Consider the following 19,823-nt stretch of genomic DNA (forward strand, 5'->3'; position numbering starts at 1 on the left):
TGAAGTGGATGTGGCCGGTGGGGCCTCGAGTGTCGTAGTCGTAGCAGTCGGTATCGCTGTCGTCGGTGTGTCGGCGGACGCGCGGCGGGGACCGAGGTGGCGGAGGGTATGTCGCTGTCGCGTGACGGTTCAGTAGCGACGAAGGACAAAGGCAGTGGCGGTGGTGATGTCGGCGGTGGTGTAGCGAGCGGAGGGTGGATTGGCGATGATGAGGGCGATGAAGAACGAGCGACGTGAAGTGAAGCGGCAGAAACAGGGCGACTTGGAGGTTGCACGAAGGGAGCAGGCTGGCGCTGGGATGTGCCAGACTGTCACCACCGCCAAGCCCCGTCGTCGTCCACTCGACGTCGCTTCAGATCCAGGGATATCGTTGCCCTTGGAGCTCGATTGGCACTAGCGCACGCGGAGAGCCGGTGACTGAAATCCACCTCCAGCTTTCACTCCGCCTTTTCTCCTCCAACAGCACTCGATCCACGACAGGCATTATTTATACTGATTTACGCAGAATGCACGGAATTCAACAGCATGTCTATATATCAAGCGTATATCACGGCTTTCCCCTTTTGCAACGAGCTCCAATGGCAAGATATCTTCCACATCTCACTTGGCAATGTTTTTCTCCTATTCTACCTATAGCCTTTCTATGCTCCTTTCCGATGCCTTGATACGTACTCTCAGAAGCGGGTTCGCACTCCGCCTGCTTTCCCTAGACAGCTGTCGACAGTTCCGCAACGATAATCACGTCGAACAAAGAATACTCCTCTAGACCCGTGCTATGGTCGCGGCCAGTATCAAGAACAAAGACTTGTCTACTGAGAATACGTGCAATCTCAATCTCAACAATCAACCATTCTTGAACTGCTCGACTCTTGTCATGGTTATGGCACCGTTCTTCTTTTCTCATACACAATTCATCACACACATTGGAGCTGTAGCTGGCTACAGCTGATCTTCAGCACATTCTAAAAGCTATGGACTACCGCCTCCTCGCCACCGCACAGGCGGATGAGATCAAAGAAAAAGCAGAATGGGAAATCGAACTCGACCGTGTGCCTCTGCACCGGAGGATCCTACAGCTTGGAGAATTCTGTGTGTCATTCGTGCTTCTGGTATGAATGTTCGACATGTACAGCTAATCTGTGCTGACTTGTTGTAGATGGGTGCCTTTCGAGCACTCTTCATGTTTGCATACATAATGTCTCCCGCCTTGCATCTCGCATGGGACATTGAAAGCATTCGATATCCATTCATGGCAGCCGCTCTTGCGTATATGCTGGCGATCATGCTTCAACTCGATGCGATGAGCACTCTAAGATGGGCAATGTCAGAGTTCGACTTTGCTCTTGCTGAGACGCTCACGAGACTTCCAATGTGGTACGAGGATGTGAACACTCACCAGCTCAGAGCCATGCTTGCCGACTTTTTGAACCCGGTGCAGAATGCTGCAGTCCCTCCTACCCCCCAACATGCCGGTTTCGAGATTCCTCAGCCTGCAAATAATGGTGTGCCCGCGAATGGCGCACCTCCTGAGTCACCACACGTAAATGAGAACGTCCCAATCCATCGCGAAGCTTCCGGTGGACCTCAGGCCGCAGCAAGCAGCGGAATGCAAGGCTTGCACGCTGTGCCGCCGAAAAGGAGGCCGAAGAACATCAAAATCGTAGGCCAGAGTATTCAGCGCAGCAAATCTGGGAAAAGCTCAACACAGCCCTATGCTATGCACTCACCACCACGGATCAGCCCTTACGGATACAACACGCTCACTCACGGACGGGTCTCTTCTGTTCCCAAACGTAATGCACCAGTAGCATCAAACAACGGACCATTACACACATCTGGGTCTGGAGCAGCCGCACAGACAAAGGTCGCTTCTGCTAGGCCGGTCACGTTGAAAGTACCCGCAACGATCAAATCTCCTGGCGCCATTTGGGGTGAATTGGAACCTCGCCTCTTTGAATATCAGGCTTTAGTCAGAGAGATTCAAGACATTAAGAAGCACTGGTGCTCGTTCAGCTATGACCTGAAGCCATTCAAAGCACGTGACACCCTAGCAAAAGCGAGAGCCCTCCAAGCGACAATGAATGGAGACCAAGAGCTACTTTTCGTTAAGAGCAGATGGGGTTCAGTGCCAATGCTCGATCCAATTGTTGCAACTTTGAGCGACCAGATTTCGTTCTTCGAGACCAGAATATCGGAAGCCTCACCGGCAGCTACAAAGATACCAAAGCAGTACCGCTCTGACGACAACCCTGAAGTCGTCGAGGTTGAGGAGAGACCTGCAAACATACCCTTCAGAGGCAAAAAGGCCCGGCTAGCTGCCGAGGGACCAGATTGGGTACACGATATGCACAGAAAGATCGAGGCGGAGCATGCCGCCGAATACTGGACACCCGAGAGATTGCATTTGAAAGATGTCGCCATGGCTGACTACACGCCCCAAGAAACCGTGCGAGAAATCGACATTCTCCGACCTAGACTCCGCGCCCTCGGACGTGAAGCCATGGCACTTGTCGAAGCCTACGCTGGTGTGCCCGCCGAACCGTGGTTTCTGGAAAGGCTAGAAAATGTTGTCAAAGCAAACTTGCACATTCCCGATCTTGTTTTCGACAAGGCTGGCCTGGAAGCGAGAGTCGATCGATGCATCATTGAAGGTGGATTGCTTAGTATCGACGTCTTGAAGCGACTGGACAGGCTCTTCCCAGCAGCAAATGAGACTCTCCAGCATCTTATCGCTCTAGATGCCTCCACAAAACACAGCAGGACGCTGCCAGATGTGGGCGAAGACTGGCGAGAGCAAGACTGGCTAGTAAAGAACCTTGTTGATCAGGCACAGTCCATCATCAAATTTCTCGACATCATCTGGGACTATGCAATGAAAAGCCAGCGGAACGATCTTCAGGCGCTGAGAGACCACTTCAATAATATGGTCAAAGATCGACGAAGGATATTCTACGAGACCTCGGACGTTTTCTACCCTCCTGCGCTGGCGAACTTGCATCAGACAGCTATGCAGGTTCGGGAACCAGTGCTTCGAATGGAGGTCGTGCTCGATAGAGCCACGCGCGAGACAGTTCGTCGCGAGCTACGAGCTGATCTGGACGATCTTGTTAAGAGGCTCGAGAATGACAAGTTGGTGCTCTCTTACTCCAGACAGTGTCAAGTCAGCGGAGTCCGAGAGGCCGTGTATACATTTGGGGGAGTCGTTGCGAGAGATCTCCAGCCTGGGAGAACGTCCAGCGACAACTTCCTATGCGGCCCGCGAGCCCTCGTGATCTTTCTGCAAGCCTTTGGTGCGCTGTCTCGAGGTATTGACGCCGAGAACATCCTTCTGATGATGTACGAGGATTTCTATGCCAAACGCAACACCTCTCTGCCCCTGGCGCTCGGAGCAAGCTTCTACCAGGGTGTCGAGAATGTGTTGAGGCATGGTTAGAGCATCTGAAGACCGCAGACTATGTGTAATGGTACATGATGGCGGAAGTCGAGAACACGAACAAATTCTCGATCGGTCAGCTGAACTTGATATCGTCCTTCTTGGTAGACCAAGACATGATCAGACGGCAATTGCGAGCTTGGATGAGCCGAGGAGACAAAAACTTGCGAAGTCGAGACCAAACGAACACAAGCTGGAGAATATAGAAGAATTTGCTCCATCACGATGAGATACCACAACGACCAAATCTGGGTTTTCCAAATGATGGTATGTGTCTGTACTGCTTGATGCTCATCTATGTATATAAACCTGGTGCCTAGACTTCAACCATATCACGAGTGATACAGATACCACAACAAGTGCTGCTGTTTGATGTCACCGTTGCAGTCAAAAGTCCCAGAAGCACCGACCTTCCCGTTGCTTCCGTACAGCTTGATCGCCTCGTTAACGATATCGACAATGTCCTGAGAGCCAACCTTGTAACTACCGTTGCCATCGGAATCGACGTTCCTTTCTTGCACGGAGAAAGCGCAGGTGCCCGCGCTTGTCAGCTGGCGAACTGAGTCGAGTGGGGTTGTCCATTCTCCGCTGGTACCCGCGATGTTGTTGATCATGTCCTGGCAGTCGGTGATCAATGGGGAGGCGTCGCTTGTTTCGTTTTCCATCCCCACTGTCTCTGGATTACAATCCCTAATGCCCTGAAGCGCGACGCACGGGTAATTCGGGTCCGATTTATCGACTCGATTCGGGGTGGTGTAAGCAGTCATCGCGGTGGCTCCACTACAAACGGGTAGCCTTACGTATCCGGGGGTGGTTATGTCCGCGTTCATTAGGTCTGAAAGCGTCTGCGAGTTCGACGGATCGGCGACCGGTGCACCGTTCTGGTTGCCGTTTGCCACGAATGAATTGATCGATCCTAGGATCAAGTCTTCAACTGTAACACCTCCCCAAGGCGTGGTCCTGTCTTCATCCGGGGCAAGACCCCCGGACCCTGGGAGTATGTCGAACCTCTGACCGCTGTCTGGTGGGTAGACAAGGTAATAAAGCTCGTTGTTGTAGCAAGCGTTTGCCGTTGCCGCTTCCTTTGTCAAGTAGTTGTAGATCGTATTAGCATCAAAGGAATCGCACGGCTCATTGAGCGTCATCACAAACGGAGCATATCCAGCTGCAGTCCACAAGGACGGAATTGCAAAAGCGTAGAAGCCTTTCAGAATTGCATTTTCCAGGTCTGTAATTGTCTCGTCACTAGGTGTCGTGTGTGGAACTCCGCCGCTGCCTGGCATAAAGTTGCCGTTTTGGATCAGCGTCGACAAGATCGAGATAGAGCTGTTGTCTCCTTTGAATATGGCGTCGAGCGTATTCGAAGTCGTTACCGACCATCCTTGCACCTAAATCAATCACGTCAGGATCGTCCAGTTGTCGCGAATTCAATGCTTTGAAATACTTACCACTTGGCCGAGGTAGGCAGAGAAATTATCTTGATCTGCCGGCTTCCACGAACCCCTGTTGATGTAGTCAGTATGCTGATATAAGGACAATTGTATGAAAAGATGTGTAAAGCTGGGTTCTCTGAGCAGCTAAGGGATGACTTACTGGTTACCAGGGGTGACGGTGTCCTGCCAAAGTATTAGCTATAACTGTCTCGAACTATTCTCTAGATATGTCCTTGTCTACCTTTGCAGTGTTACTTCCGAAAGTGACCAGTGCAGAGTTAGCATCTTTGAGTATACCCAAGGTATTACTGTTGCCTTGAAAGGCCGGAAGACTCTTGAAGACTTCTCACTGCGTTAGCAGAGGTACGAAAATGGTGAGCAGCCGAATTCGACAGTGACTTACTGGAGTTGAAGAACGGCGCAGAGATGAGAGAGGCACCGAGCGTGACGATGGCAATGAGGATCTCCTCCCATTCAGGGACGTTCTTGGGTGGAGGCACTGGTGCGAACGTGTTCTCAAAGCTCTGAAGAGAACTTGTCAACGACGTACCCGCCACACCATTCAAGGCCTCGAAAAAATTCGAATACATCTGCGTAGCCAGTATTTAGTAGGAATTTGACGCAATGGGCAAGAGTACGCTTACGTCGTGTATAAAGACGAAACTGTTCCAGATCTCCGACCCAGCTGGCCCGGTACCGTCGTCATGGTTGCACGGTTGCAGATTACACTGGCTGGAGTCCCCGATCTGGCCGCATTCGGCGCCTGTAGGGAAATGGAACGTGTCCGCCATGGACTCGCTGAAATCATAGCTGTCGTGTGTTGGGTCGTAGTTGATTCATACGTTGAGCGCATCGCTCCACGCGTCTGCGCAATTTAGCTCATTCCACCGCGTCTGTGGTGACAAGTCTCGCTGGTCTGTCTCGGCAGGATCCTCGCCTACAAGTTTGAGGGTTAGCCGCATAGAACTGAGCTGCGTACGCACTCGTAGTGCGAACATACAAGAGATCTTGGTCCAGTTGCCGTGACGGCCTCCCACGTCGGCTGGGTCTTGACCCGATTTGACCCTCGCTAAGAACTCTGTCCATGAAGTTGCACGTGCGGGAGGATCGTTGTACTTCTGCAAGTCAGAGGCCCAATCTGTTACACCACCCATCGCAAGTCCTTTGTAGAGATTCGACCGACTCGATTTGATATTATCGCTTATATAGCCGACCCACTGCGTGTTGTCGTAGACAAGGATATTGCTGTTGCTTGTAGAATCGACAAAGTTTTCTTGCACGCGGCTCGAGTTAGCAATAATAGCGTTAATCTTAGCGTTAGAGATATAGCCAGCTGTCTGCGTGCATATCCCTAGAGTAGCTTAAGAGTCACTGGCACTTCTAAGGTAAGTACACTGTGGCCCGTAGCATCCGGCTTCGGCCATAGCAAAAGATCGACCGTAACTGGTAACGCCGACAATAACCTTGTTCGACGGCACACCAGCCTTAGTGATCATAACCAGTAAGCCAATAGTCTCAGTCAGGTTTACGTCGCTACGTAGACATGTTCCTGTAGGGCATCCCTCTTGTGACCACTGGTTGTTAGCGTCCCACTAAACGCAATTGAAATTAGTCCATCTTCTACATCATCACAATTATCGGTCTCGTACCTGGCCGTGCAAGTCATATGTTATGTAGATAATATAATCGAGGACATTGCTCATCTTTTTAATAGGAAAGCCTCTCAGGTACCAATACGAGGCTGGCGCTGCGACGGAGAGTTCTGCCTCTGGCATCTTCTCTCTTAGGGTATTCAAGAACGCTAGATAATTCTCGCCATTATCAGGACTGGCGGCAGGAATTCTAGGGATGTTAGGTGCCTACATAGCAAGGAGAGGGGTTAGCTTCGAGACTCTACAGAATTTTGCGGTACTTACTCCAGGATACTCCTAGTCAATGTTCACACCGTCCAAACCGTTAGACTTGATAAAGTCAGCGATATTAGTAGCCATAGTCTGGCGGTTTGCCGCCGTAACGCCGTTTCGGAAGATCATATAAGTGCTAGGATCGGTAGAGAAAGCCCATCCTACAGAACGGAAAGCCGGTGTTAGTCTTTATGTTCCAAATACCAGCAGACCACTAGAGTCTTCACTTACCGCCAATTGACAGGACTTTCTTTGGTCCATCTATAAGCAGAAATTGGTTAAATTCGAAAGTACTTTCAGTGTCGCCCACTTGAACGTTATAATTCGAATCGAGCGTACCGAAAGAAAAGAAGACGTGCGAGTATCCAGATGTATCGATCTGCGAAGCATCTTAGTATAGACAAGGCCTGCCTAGATTGTAGCCCTCAAAGAAAGCGATCGAGCGATATTGCGAAGGTGGGCTGCTAAGCACGATATTAGTGCCGCAGTTAGATATACAGCCGTCGGTGCCGGGCTTCGCCGTCCTAGGAGCACCCGTCGAGGAGTTGGTGCAGAATTCAGTAGTAGTACTACACTTGGTAATTAGTAAGCGGAGTTTGAGGGGCGGTTGCTTAACGTACCTAGCCGAAAACATCGCAACAGGCGTTCAATGGACACGGGTTAAGGGTCGAAATGTCGATTCCGGCAGCAGGAGGCTTAGTTCCGGGCTTCTTGGGGCCGCAGACAGCGTTAGACAAAGCTGCTAGCATAGGCGGAGTACCTTTGCTTAGACAGATAATGGTCCCGACGAAGAGCTCACTGCATCCGTTCCAAGCCCAGGTCTGCTTGTTATAGTCTTCAATCTCGTCGCTCGTAAGACTGTATTCAGCAGCGAGCTTTGCACAATTGTCGTTAGTAACCACTGTATAAGTAGCACAAGAGCCATCCGAGTTAGGCTTTAGTGCAAAGTCAGGCAGCGTGCCAGCCGAACAGCAGACATGCTAGTATGGCTGAAGGTTAGCACAGAAGTCCGGCGATGGATTAAACTTTGTAAAGTCCGCGCCAGAAATGCCGCACTTCTGTGCTAAAGAACCACAACTGTCTCTAGAAGCAACCTGAACAGTAGTACAGTCACCTCGGCGGTCGAGTCGGGAAGAGATTGTCGAGTTCGTATTACTAGTGGAGCTGGCGGTCCTGTTAGAAGCGTAGATCACTGGCGTTTCGAACACAATTGGCGCAGTGAAGTTGCTAGTCTCCGGAATCGACAAGCAGCTCGTATTAGACCAAGACGAAAGGGCCTCCTGAACCGCATTGAAGGAGCTGTTGCTAGTAGCGATTAAGCCAAATATGTTGTTAGAAGTTAAACCCTCCTCGCAATACTGCATAGCGAGCGTCGTAGTACGGTTCAGACTCGTAGACAAGGTAGCGTTGTGCAGATGTGCGATCGCGGAGGTGCTGATGACGGAAGCCTGCAAGTTCTTGCCAATATAAAGACCTAAAGAAGTTGTTCCAGCAGAAGCGAAGAGAAGCGTTGACCGATTAGAAGTAGCGAATCCTTGACCGAGATATTGTTGCACTTGGGAAGAGAGTGTGCTCAAATCGGCGGCCACGGGACTACTACTAGCATTGGGCTAGGAGCCGTATTCATATGTCACGCTAGTCTTGTTGGCAGATGGTCCAGGAGCCAAAGCAGTCTTGTTGCCGGCTACGATAGCCCAGTCTGGTCCAGAGTTTGTGCAAGCATAGATCCGGTGAGGCTGGTTCGGGTTATCTACAGGGTCCACGAGGGTGAAGTCGTACCACACCGGTTCGTCGCAGGACGCAATTTGTGCGAAGTTATGATACAACGACCAGTTTCCAGAAGCAACTCCCGACTGATAGCAAGGAGCCGGACAGACCCCTCGGTATTTGTAGCTTGGACCAGCAGCCAAACGTAGATTGGGCGTGGTGACAGCGAAATCCTGGCTTATCAAGGCCAGCGCAACAAGGCAGCCACGAAGGTTGACGCAGTATGAGCTGGGAGCCATGGTTGAGCCGGTTGTGATCATGCAGTCCACCAGAAGCCGATCCGACCTGGCAATAACGAGATACGAGCGGCACTGATGAGCAAAGACGAGTTTCAACGAGCCGAAAGAAGGATTTTATCAGTCTTGGTTTGCAACACTGTCCTACAAGAATTGTGAGCATTTAACAGCTCATATTTGACGACTGGTCCTCAGAAGACTGATTCCTGGTGTGGTAAGGTTTCCGTGTGCCATCCGATTGCAACTCTACGCCGTCTCGGGGATTGTCCAAGGACGCCTCAGTGCAGCGCTATCAACACGCAGCAGCTTCAACATAACAGTCATTCGCCCCGCGACACGACGCATTATCTCGCGCCAACCGAACACGTGGGCATATGCTCGTTGGTTTGCGCGACAGGTCCAGAAAGAAGTCCAACTATCACTGCAGATCATGCAGATCGCAGCCTAATCCGAACGAGCTTTTTGCTTCAAGACTAGTAATGTCACTTGCGTGCAAGTGCCTGCCGCAACGATGCGTGGCCCGATCACTGATTCGTACTGATTACGGTACGCGAGTCAACTGGCGGGTGGTAGGCAGTGATTATGGGTCGGCAAGTGCTTCGTGGTGTCGGGGCTAGTGTTTGCTGGATCCTTACAGTCGGCGTAGTGGAACTATGCAAGTGCTGCCCTGGCCCTACGAGACGGTCCAGTCAGCACTGCACAGGATGGAAACGGTCCAGCAGAAGGTAAAAAGAGACGTGGCGGTAACGTCGGCAGGCTACCCCACTATCTGTCTTTTGACCTCCCTACCTTCCTCTGGAGTAGTCGAACAATTTGGACGGACCTTCTGGGCCGGCCACTTCTTAGAAAAAGTTTCAGGCGTTTGGCCTGATCCAAATCTCTGCAGAGCTTTCGAAAGATCTTTCTACAGCATCGGAGTACATAACAGTAGAGGCACTGCAAATTCTCGTATAGCATGAAGGTTGATCAGGCGCACTCTGTTAGGGCGTGGATTGAATCTGCGCTTGATGTCGAGCGATCGTGGCTGTGGAATAGCCAGCAAGCAGGCTCAATCTCTCCCGCAATACTGGCTATACTGTGGCGGCAAGAACGGCAAAATTCAAGTAATAGCGCGTTGTCAAGGCATTTCTTCGCCGTGGAATAATTCCAGGAGGTGTGTCCAATACCCAGTAGGCTCAAGCTAAAACAATACTACCAGAGCACATTTGCCGAGTCCCGGGTGACCCTGTTGTGAAATGGCCAGCTCCACTTGGTCCCACAGCGGAAAGCCTGACTTTAAAATTGCCGAAAGCGGAAACGATCATTCATGTGCATGTCTCATCGGTTGGGGGTCTTCCGAGCCTCAGGCACCAGGAATTTCGACAGGCCTCACAACATCATTTCTTAGCTTGGTTGTTGATGCACAGTACGCAAATAATAATTCTCCGAGGTTGTTGGGCACACCGTTGCATAAGCGCTTACAAGCCGAGTACTGTTGACTCATGCTCTTTATGTTTGCAACGTGAAAGATTGTCTTGATGTACTTCGATTGACATTGCGGTAGTGTCCAATCCAACTGCTGTATCTATTCTCATCTTTCAACTCAAAGCAGGGCGCCTGGGACCGTCGTTTGTCCCGATTTGGACAGCAACCAAGCTCAACGTCCCACGCGGGTCACATGAACTGCTTCAAATGGTCAGAACTGCTGTCCAGCTTCGAGCGGATATATCTAGGGCGATTCTCTTCAGAGCTGGGACACTCATGCGTATGCCGGCAGTCAGGTGCTCGGCTCACCGATCAGCTTGCCCATAGGGATATGAGACAAGTCAAACTTGCTAATCTGGTGCCGAGCCAAGCCGCATTAGCAAGTCTCCCACCTGCCTCTAACTTGGTCGGCGATGGCGATGGCACGGCAGTACAGCTGAGAAGACTAGCCGCGCATGCCGACTAAGAGATTGCGGAGGAGATACTCGAAGCGGCGGAGGGACTAACGGTAATGGCGCAGGGATCTCGAATGGTTGGTGACGGGCCAAGAACGGCGCATGATGATTGACCGTCAAAGTCTTCAGCGATAGCGACCTGCTCTATAGCGGTTACATTGAACGTAGTACCCATATCTGTAGCGCACGTGGAGGATAATATAGCCACTCCGAGATCTGGTGGTTGCGCGGAATTGCTAGTCGTGAAGATAACAGAGTGATCTTAGTTGTCGTAGGACGGTCTTCCACCGGAAGGAGAGCAGTTACCGGATGTGAGGATCTATGTAAAGACCCACGTGCTCGCAATGCCGGAGATGGACGGTACATAGGATGCTGATAAGTAAAGGTCGCTCGTCGAGGAATTGAGGTGTCTTAGATCGATGTTGTGCGACTAAGAGCCAGAGGAGCTAATATTGCCGTACTCAAACACAGACCATTCGATATGTAAATCCAGTGGAGAGGCCAGCGCAGGGTTCTGCAGGGCAAAGACTACGGGTAGAAGTGGCAAGGGTGCATAGCTGCCATTTTGGGGAAACACCAAACTGATTTCGAAGACTCCAGGGGTGGCTGCCGCGTGAGCGAGAGGAACAGCCAGGGGAGCACCGAGCGCGAGATAACAAGCCAGTCTGGACATTTTGAAGACCAAGCTGTTGCAGTGCCGGAAGGGCGACAGGATAGTGAAGTCTTGGGCTGCGGTAGAAAAGAGCGTGTCGGATAAGTCGGCCTCGTAAGAGGATTCTAAGCCGTGGGTCGGCGCTCTACAGTTCAAAGTTCGCGTAATTAAGCAATAGATTCCACGTTGATGGGATCGCACACAAGCTTACACGACTTGACGAGGCTTATCGCTCTTCGGTATTCTCCCGCGGCTGCTCGGATCTTCGCAAGGCTCGTCCCAACCATCGCAAGATCGACACCACGTGCGGCGCTTGGCAAACAAGATCGTTATGGAGGAGACTCAGGGTCAGGGCTGAGAATCTTCGACCAGAAGCGCGCATCTTGGTACTATGCTTTGTCAGATTGTCAATTTACCGCTGGCACGTGTAGAGCGACGAGACCGGGCAACCAGGTCGGTATAAGAATGAAGCCCGCCTCAAGTTTTATACGGCATTCGCACAATGGCCTTCAAACGTACTCTGTCCGCTCTTGCGCTGGCGCCGCATCTCACGTCTGCCCTTTTTCTGAACACAACTCGATCGCTCACTCTATCAACCAGAAGCTTTCTTTCTCAACCATCTCAGTCGCTTCTGATATCCTCTTCGGACATCCGTCATGCTCATGGCTCCTTGGTGTCAATTTCGTCGGCCCCAGAGATTACCATTACTGCCAACTCTACACAGGTCCCATTCGACTTCCATAGGCTCAGCTCTATCAGCTGTAGCTTCGAAACCTCTGCAGACGCCGGGGATACCTGCGAGTCGTTCTCCGCTGTATGGGGTTTGACGGTCGAACAGTTTGTAGCTTTGAACCCTGGCGTTACCTGTCCTAATCTCGTCGCCGACCAGTCGTACTGCGTGATTGGTACCGTCTCCCCAGGCACGACCACCGCTGCTCCGGCTACGACCACTCCGACAACAACACCCTTTCCCACGCAGACAACGCCAAAACCAACGACGACGACGTCTGCGCAGCACCAACCTCAGCAGTCTGGCTTGGCAGCCGACTGCAACAACTTCTACCTTGTTTCTGCTGGAGATACGTGCAGCTCCATCGAAGGTCAATATGGCATACCTGCGCATCAGTTTGGTTCATGGAACCCTTCCATTGGTATGCCGGCATCCTGATGATTGAGATCTAGTGTCCCTGCTTCGCTGTTAGGTGTCTGACATGTGCTCGAACAGATTCGGATTGTTCCAACCTCCTAGCAGGTTACTACGTCTGTGTGGGCGTTCCCGGGGCCACGACGACACCACCCTCGAAGACTACAGAGATGACATCGAAGGCTGGGAACGGTATTACGACCCCAACTCCCACTCAGTCAGGCATGGCGGACAACTGCAACAAGTTCGATCTCGTCGAATCCGGAGACTCGTGTGGAGACATCGCCACAACTTACAATATCCCCTTGGCGACTTTCTACTCATGGAATCCAGCAGTAGGCTCCGACTGCAGCGCTTTGTGGGCCGGCTACTACGTATGTGTCGACACTACTAGCTACAGGCCGACTACTACGACCTCCGCGGGTAACGGAATTACCACGCCAACTCCTTACGAGTCTGGCATGGTAGACAATTGTAACAAGTTCTACGAAGTCCAATCCGGTGATACGTGCGACTCAATCGGTCAGAGCCAGGGTGTCACAACGGCTGATATCGAGAGCTGGAATCCTAAGGTCGGATCGACCTGTTCAAGTTTGTACCTGAACTATTACATCTGTGTTGGTATCAAGTAGCGAGCCGGAGAGTGTAGTGGATCTTATCGAATGGTACGGACCTGTTACCGTCACAGTCTGCATTTCCCACGATTAGCGTCTCGTTGAGTTTCACCCAGCGACCAAGACAGGTCATGTGGTCGTTACCCGTACAGCGTTTGAAATACAGTCTGCCCGACCGTATTTTGTGTTGACAGACATTTAGCAGGAAACCATTCCAAAAAGGTATCATCGCAAACAAGAGACGACCCAATGTGCCGAACTGCTGGTATGCGCTTGGCCAACAACGCCTGCGTTACATGTGCAAATACTATTGGATTGACGCCACTCGTGTAGACGAGTCAAACGATGGAATCCAGGGAAAGGCGCTAAGTCCATGCTTCAATCAAGAACGGAAATGGGATGGAAAAATCACAGTGTCTGGTCATTCGGCAGTTCGATCACTGATCGACTCGTCTCACTATGCAAGGCAAAGTGACCGTATATCCGCTCAATAGTTTCGGAGCAATGCTTAACTACTATGCCACTCGTCAAAACAAGATCAAGTGTGCATTGGTCCCGGTTCAAGAATCTCGACTGCCATTCTATCCACAATTCTACTCCAAGTGCACCAAGGTCAATAAATCTTGCTTCCCAAAAGGAAACCCAGACTTCCACAAGTCATCGTAGCCATCAGCAACAGAGCAAATAACATCAAAATAACTTAATTGAACGACTTGCTTTCAAGGCCAATAGACTAGAAGTCGAAGCCAACGTGCCCTAGTTGTTGGTGCTCAGCACGGGGAACGAGACATCGACGATGTTAGACAGCTCAAGATGGTTGCTATCAGCGGCATTGATGCCATCGGCGTACTGATTGTTGTCAATGGAGCCGGAATAGCATTGACCTTGTGCAGAGGCGAACGGGAGCGAGGCACGGTCTGCAGGCTCGTCGGTAATAGGAGTTATGGGTCAACTGGTGGCGGGCAATCTGGTTAACCTTTGGGGCGCTATGTCTCATCAACCTGAGCCGCATGCTGCCACTGGACGGCAAGCAGACAGTGCTCAAGCTGAGTCAGTGAGACTGGCCGATGTGGCCGAGTCTGACGAATTGGGATCTGTTGATTGAAGACGGGCTGAGACTGCTGCGCTCGGTAGGCTGGGCGGATAAATACTCAGACTGCTGTGGGGTTGGCATTGTGGCGGACTTGTTCTTGCAGTAGCTACAGGGGGCTCAGAAGAAACGTGCACACCATGTTGAACGTGGATATGCATAAGAACGTGCTCAATATCGATGAGCTCCTGTCCACAGAACTCACACGGGATTTGGTATTGCGTGGCAGGCGGAGTGCTCGAGAGTATTGGCATTTGCATCAGCATTGGCTGTATATTGGCAATTGTATCAGGCTGTAAAGTGGCAACCTTCGGCTTTCGATCACAACGCGGCTTCTCGAACTCAGACTCAGGAGCTGGCTCAGCACACACTATTTCTGTCCTCTCAAGAACCTTACTTTGGTTCTGGCTACGCTTGTTAAGCATATTTGGCCCAGTTCCATGTATTCGCATAATGACATAGTACGTTCCAGGACGAGGGTACGCAACGAACATCATTAGCGACACAGATACTGCGGACATTTGGTCGCTCGCCTGTAGGCCTCTCTCGCATATGTTGGCTCACTTTCTGGTGATAGGTAGACTTGTGGTCACAGTCTTCGAGTGGGCATATTAGCTTCTCCTCCGCTTTCGAGCGAACGTCACCAGCGATTGGTTCAATGAGCAGAAGGTCTTGCGTGAAATGGACGACCTGCAACGCCGATTGGTAGCAGATTGATGGCAGTTGTTCTTGATTGAATGTTCAGTATTGTAGGCTCTGCCAACATTGGTGACACCTTAAAACAACAAAGCCGCGTAAATAGAGGAATATGAGGATGAGGATGATGGTGAGAATGACGACAAGATTGGGCAAAAATTGAGAGCGAGAATGACGAAAAGAGTGAGGGCAATATTGAGGACAGGAACTCGATTGCGAGGAGCAAGAATTTGATTCAGACGCTCAAGTCGTCCCACAGGCTCATGAAGTCCAAGAAGAGAGTGAGGATGCTTTGGCAGTCGATGCAGGCGCAAATGCAGTAAGTGCCTTACATAAACCTTACCGCCTTCCTGTCGTGCCACAGCTACAGAAAACACCCGGCCATATGCAAGCCACACATCAATCCCCCAAATGGCCACCATAGGGCTCAATGCAGGTACGCTCGCAAACATTAATGCACTAGAAGCGATGTGACGTGGTGTTCCCCACCGTACATGAAGCTCGAAGAGCTAGCAAGTAAGTAAGAGCTCCTTCAACCGCCGCCTCCAGCTCGATTGGCGAGGCTGACAGACTGGCGAGCGAGCGAGTGTGGGGCTCTGTCTGTACAGGAGCGCTAGAGCTATTTGTGTTTAATACTCTGACCATTTCATGCAGATCTCGTTCCATCCGCTTTCCTGCTTATTATAACGCCATCGCACTTTCACGGGGATACTGAGCGTTCTCTGCTACCGCATCGCTGCATCCCTCTCCCATCTCTTCTTCCACACACCATGGCGTCAAACCCCCCAGAATACAACTCCCAAGGCTGGAGCGGCACAGCAGCCCTCTACAGAGAAAAAGTCAACAACGTAACCAACAAACCCGCCGCCCTCGCCGTCGACAACGCCGCCGCCATCAAACCCATCGACAAAACCTCGCACGTCATCGACGTCGCTTCAGGCGCCGGAGTAGTCACCCAGCACGTGGCGGAGACCTATGCAGGCGCCAAAATCACCGCCATCGACTCAGCCCAGCAGATGCTCGACGTCATCCAGGTGCCCGCAGGGACATCCTTGGAGAGAAAACTCCTCGACGCCGGGGAATTGTCGCAAGCCTTCCCAGCGGGAACGTTTTCGCACGCCATCTGTACGTTCGCTTTGCACGTCGTTCCGGACTCGATGAAAGTCATCCGGGAAATGCGGAAAGTGCTCCAGCCGGATGGGGTCATCGCCATCGCAGTCTGGGGCCAGCGGATGGACAACAACGCCACATTCCTGCAAGCTGCCCAGTCCATTGACCCGACGTACCAACTTCCGCCTCAGATGGGGCCCACGCATGGATGGCGGACACCGGAGACTTTGAGAGAGAAGCTGGAAGAGGCCGGATTCCGGGATATGCAGACGACGGACGAGATGCTGATGCCGTTTGGGTTTGCGAATGCGGAGGAGTGGACGAGGTTCGTGTTTGAGGGGAAGCATCCGGTTGAGGAGTTGAAGTTGAGGACTTGGACGAGGGATTTGGAGGCGCTTAGGAGGGCTGAGTTGAGAGTGACTAGGGAGGACTTTGATGATGCCAGGGGGATGATGGCTAGTTCGGTTGTAGCTGTTGCGAGAGTATGATCAAGGCTGCCAGGTGTTGTTGATTACAATATTTCCAAGCATCGTGAGCGTCATCCCCCTTTGTGTGACGAATCTGCAATTTTCGAGAGCGGTGTGACCTCCACAGAATGATACACAGATACCCTACAGCCTCCCTTTTCTCCTCTGCCTCACCATCTCCCCCTGCACGTACCCCATCAGCCTCACACATCGTCTTTGCCACTCCGTAACCTCCTCTCCCTCCCTAAAATTATCATCCCCCAAATCATAATACCCCTTGAATCCATACTCCTGGGTACAATACAAAACGTCCGGCCTACCACCACACACATTCTTGTCAGCCTCAGTCTCCATCGATGGGAAGTATGGGGTTGATACCATTGATTCGTGAATCCGCAGCGAAATGCATCACCGCCCCCGCCGCATCCTCCCCAAGCGCCCACTCCTCCCCGCTAGCCTCGAAGACCCTGACCATCTCGTCGGAGAAGATGCGCGTTTTGATATACCTACCCAACAAACAACATATTAGCAAACACCCTCATTCGCACCTCCCATTAAAAGCTTCTTCTGCACTCACCAAGGCGCCACCAAATTCACCCTCATCCCCGTCACGCCCGCGGTACTCCTCAAACTCCTCATCATACCTCGAACGCCCCATTTCGAGGCTGAGTACTCCGGGGAGAAGGGATGGTCGATGTAGGACGAGAGACTGGCGGTGATGATGAGGCTTTTGTTGGAGGGTTTGGCTTGTTTGGAGAAGTAGAAATTGGCGAGGCGGGCGGTGTATGCGACGCCGATGAGGTTTGTTTTGAGGATTTTGAGGTCGGGTTCCGTGGGATCGCCGTTTGCGGTCACGGGTTTCTGCTTTAGGATTGTATCTTCGCCGTCGAGGCCTGTTTGGAGCGGAACATCAGTGTCCAGTACTTCTCCGACGTTGGAGGACGAAGATTAGATGATACTTACCAGCATTAGCAACAACAACATCCACCCCCCTTCCCCTCTCCAAAGCCCTCTTAAACAACCACAACTGATCCTCCCACCTCAAAACATCACACTTCACAAACACCACCCTCTCATCCCCACCAAGCTCCCTAGCCAAAGCCTTCCCCCTCACCTCATCAACATCACCTACAATAAACCCCTAATCTCAGAGACCGACACGTTTGAACGCTGCTGGGGAGTAATGCATACCACACGTAACAACCGCTCCAGCCTGCACAAACCCCCGCACGACAGCCTCGCCGATTCCGCTCGCGCCGCCGGTGATGATTACGGTCTTGCCGGCAAGATTCCGCTGGTCGAAAGTGGCGTTTGGAGGGATGGCTTCGCTGCCGTCGAATTTGCTGTTGGGGGGCATGGTGGTCGTTGGGGATCAGAGTCGTGGAGGGTGGAAGTGATGAGATAAAAGTTTAGAATAGCAGATCTCAGCTGAGTGGGAGATGGGATGGGATGTTATGGCTGCGGTGCTGAAAGAGCCGAAGGATTTTGGCATGTTTGTTGCCCAATGGGGGAAGAAGTGCGAAAGCCAGTTGGCGCTGCCTTTTCACGAGTCTTCACCATATTTGGACGAGCAAGAAGTGAAGACTCCGAACTAAAGTCTTGCTAGAATCGCCGGTCGCTCCTTGGCTGAAGAGTGTAGAGAATTTCCATCAGATTCGAAACCTGAAAATTCAGACACACGACGTCGGAAGACGTTAATACCCTCCGCTCGACCCTCACGATGTTCTATGACCTGTGAAGACATCAGAGCCGAAAGATCAGTACATACGTCGACTCGAGTAGCCTTCGGAGGCAAGTTTTGATACTCGTACAGCACAGGGAAAAACTCCAGGTCAAACTCCCTCCTTTCCCCAACCTCCGTTTCAGCACTCCACTCACCGCGCCCACAGTCCACATGCTTACTTCAAACTCTCCTTCATCTCCTTCCTCCTCAACTCCGCCTCCAACTGCGCCTCCCTCCTCCGTTCCAACTCAGCCGTAACCCCCTGCCGTCTCTTCTTCTCCGCTTCCTGTTCCCAAACCGTCCAAACTAGAAAACACCACAAATCAGCACACATCCAAACCCTCCCCAACCACCCTCCCTCGCCAACAAACCCTCCACAAAAGAAAAAGCAGAGACAAATACTTACTATGCTTCTCACTCTTACTATACTCCTTCAAGCGCCCGACAAACTGATCGAAATCCTCCTGCTTCTCCTGCCGGCGCTCCAGGCTGCGTTTCTGGAGTTCCGGGTTGTAGCGCAGGAAGAGCTCTTCTTCGGTCGGGGTGACGTAGTAGATGAGGGCGGGGCCGCCGATGCACATGATTCCGCCGCTGCAATATTGAAAGTCAGTATTGATGCAATTCAGGTGCGGACGGGGACTGAGGTGAGAGAATGGAGGTTTTTCTTAAGGACGGCTTGGGCGGGTTCTTTGAGGAGGAGAGTCCAGCGAGGGGATTTTGGGTGCGGATATGGTGGGTATAGAATGACCTTTCGGCCAAGCAACACCCAGAGAATATGGAATGGTAGCAGTGATGACCAGCCACTCTGAAGGGTGAGCATAGTCGAATGAATTTGTTGCCAGGATTCCCTTAACAAGGTATCATGATGGCTTGGGGTTGGAAGGGGAAGAAGCGAAAAGGGAAAAAACAACATACGCAGCAGCCATCTTAACCCACGTAATCGTCCTCATGATGTCTTTCCTCTTCTACTCTCCTTCCTCTTCCCTGACTCTCCAAATCTCCTTCGTCTCTCAATCCCTACTTCCCAAAAACCAATCTCACTCTCGCTCACTTCCAGCGACAGTGGCGAACCTCTCCAACTCCCACAATCCCTTCAATTCCACGAGTCGCCGATGCTTCTTCAACAGATGATCTCGCTCGCTCGTTCGTGTTACCCTCGGCGGTTGTTGTTCAGATGGTGATTTGACGAAAAGGGTGGACTGGCGTCTCTTGCTGGCCATTCCCTCCCCAATGTCAAGGTGAAGTCCAGTCCAGTCCAGCCCGCTCCCGTCGCTGCCCGAATCCTGACTAGTAGCGCCAAGAAACGCGCTAGCCGTCATCGACATGTTGCGGTCACGTGTCACTCCCTCCAACATCACCAACGAACGATCCTACCTATATCAACACCACAAATTGTGAGACAAGGACGCAAAAATCGAAGTTGAGAATCTGAAAAATCTTAACAACTCTACCAAACAGCACCTCTTTCTAATTCCAAACGACATGCTTTCAAATGCCCCCCGAAGACTCTTCAACGAAACGCCCTCTAAACGCCTTCGCAAACAACAATGCGTTCTCGAGAGAGCGTGGTATATCGCTAACAATAACAAAGTCGCAAAACGTGAAGAAAGCGGACCAGACTTTATGTACAATTCT

The 19,823-nt window shown here is 51.6% G+C and overlaps 7 protein-coding genes across 7 annotated transcripts; 3 read left to right on the plus strand and 4 right to left on the minus strand.

Moving 5' to 3' along the window:
* Positions 1-971: 971 nt before the first annotated feature.
* On the plus strand, positions 972-3,433 carry M409DRAFT_60225 (uncharacterized protein; the record flags this gene model as incomplete). The annotated part of the gene is made up of 2 exons (XM_033814393.1): positions 972-1,109; positions 1,157-3,433. The coding sequence occupies 2 exons, from the start codon at positions 972-974 to the stop codon at positions 3,431-3,433; spliced, it is 2,415 nt and encodes an 804-aa protein (XP_033661005.1).
* Positions 3,434-3,765: 332 nt separating this feature from the next.
* Positions 3,766-8,776, minus strand: M409DRAFT_70650 (glycoside hydrolase family 18 protein; the record flags this gene model as incomplete). The annotated part of the gene is made up of 14 exons (XM_033818832.1): positions 3,766-4,821; positions 4,882-4,916; positions 5,270-5,456; positions 5,526-5,676; positions 5,728-5,803; positions 5,867-6,217; positions 6,260-6,458; positions 6,516-6,708; positions 6,829-6,931; positions 7,002-7,149; positions 7,243-7,344; positions 7,403-7,750; positions 7,865-8,380; positions 8,459-8,776. 14 exons carry the CDS (start codon positions 8,774-8,776, stop codon positions 3,766-3,768), a joined length of 3,783 nt encoding a protein of 1,260 aa, XP_033661006.1.
* A 3,070-nt stretch (positions 8,777-11,846) lies between these two features.
* Positions 11,847-13,120, plus strand: M409DRAFT_29416 (carbohydrate-binding module family 50 protein; the record flags this gene model as incomplete). The annotated part of the gene is made up of 2 exons (XM_033809456.1): positions 11,847-12,495; positions 12,570-13,120. 2 exons carry the CDS (start codon positions 11,847-11,849, stop codon positions 13,118-13,120), a joined length of 1,200 nt encoding a protein of 399 aa, XP_033661007.1.
* Positions 13,121-13,858: 738 nt separating this feature from the next.
* M409DRAFT_60229 (uncharacterized protein) lies at positions 13,859-14,713 on the minus strand (the record flags this gene model as incomplete). Its single annotated transcript, XM_033814394.1, has 2 exons — positions 13,859-14,019; positions 14,398-14,713. 2 exons carry the CDS (start codon positions 14,711-14,713, stop codon positions 13,859-13,861), a joined length of 477 nt encoding a protein of 158 aa, XP_033661008.1.
* Positions 14,714-15,658: 945 nt separating this feature from the next.
* Positions 15,659-16,486, plus strand: M409DRAFT_60230 (uncharacterized protein; the record flags this gene model as incomplete). The annotated part of the gene is made up of 1 exon (XM_033814395.1): positions 15,659-16,486. One exon carries the CDS (start codon positions 15,659-15,661, stop codon positions 16,484-16,486), a length of 828 nt encoding a protein of 275 aa, XP_033661009.1.
* Positions 16,487-16,808: 322 nt separating this feature from the next.
* On the minus strand, positions 16,809-17,822 carry M409DRAFT_29418 (uncharacterized protein; the record flags this gene model as incomplete). The annotated part of the gene is made up of 4 exons (XM_033809457.1): positions 16,809-16,971; positions 17,043-17,358; positions 17,429-17,593; positions 17,657-17,822. The coding sequence occupies 4 exons, from the start codon at positions 17,820-17,822 to the stop codon at positions 16,809-16,811; spliced, it is 810 nt and encodes a 269-aa protein (XP_033661010.1).
* Positions 17,823-18,363: 541 nt separating this feature from the next.
* On the minus strand, positions 18,364-19,138 carry M409DRAFT_70652 (uncharacterized protein; the record flags this gene model as incomplete). The annotated part of the gene is made up of 3 exons (XM_033818833.1): positions 18,364-18,494; positions 18,595-18,779; positions 19,104-19,138. 3 exons carry the CDS (start codon positions 19,136-19,138, stop codon positions 18,364-18,366), a joined length of 351 nt encoding a protein of 116 aa, XP_033661011.1.
* Between the last annotated feature and the right edge of the window lie 685 nt (positions 19,139-19,823).

This window comes from Zasmidium cellare, assembly GCF_010093935.1.
Source record: "Zasmidium cellare ATCC 36951 unplaced genomic scaffold M409scaffold_51, whole genome shotgun sequence".
NCBI classification, from domain to species: Eukaryota; Fungi; Ascomycota; class Dothideomycetes; order Mycosphaerellales; family Mycosphaerellaceae; genus Zasmidium; species Zasmidium cellare.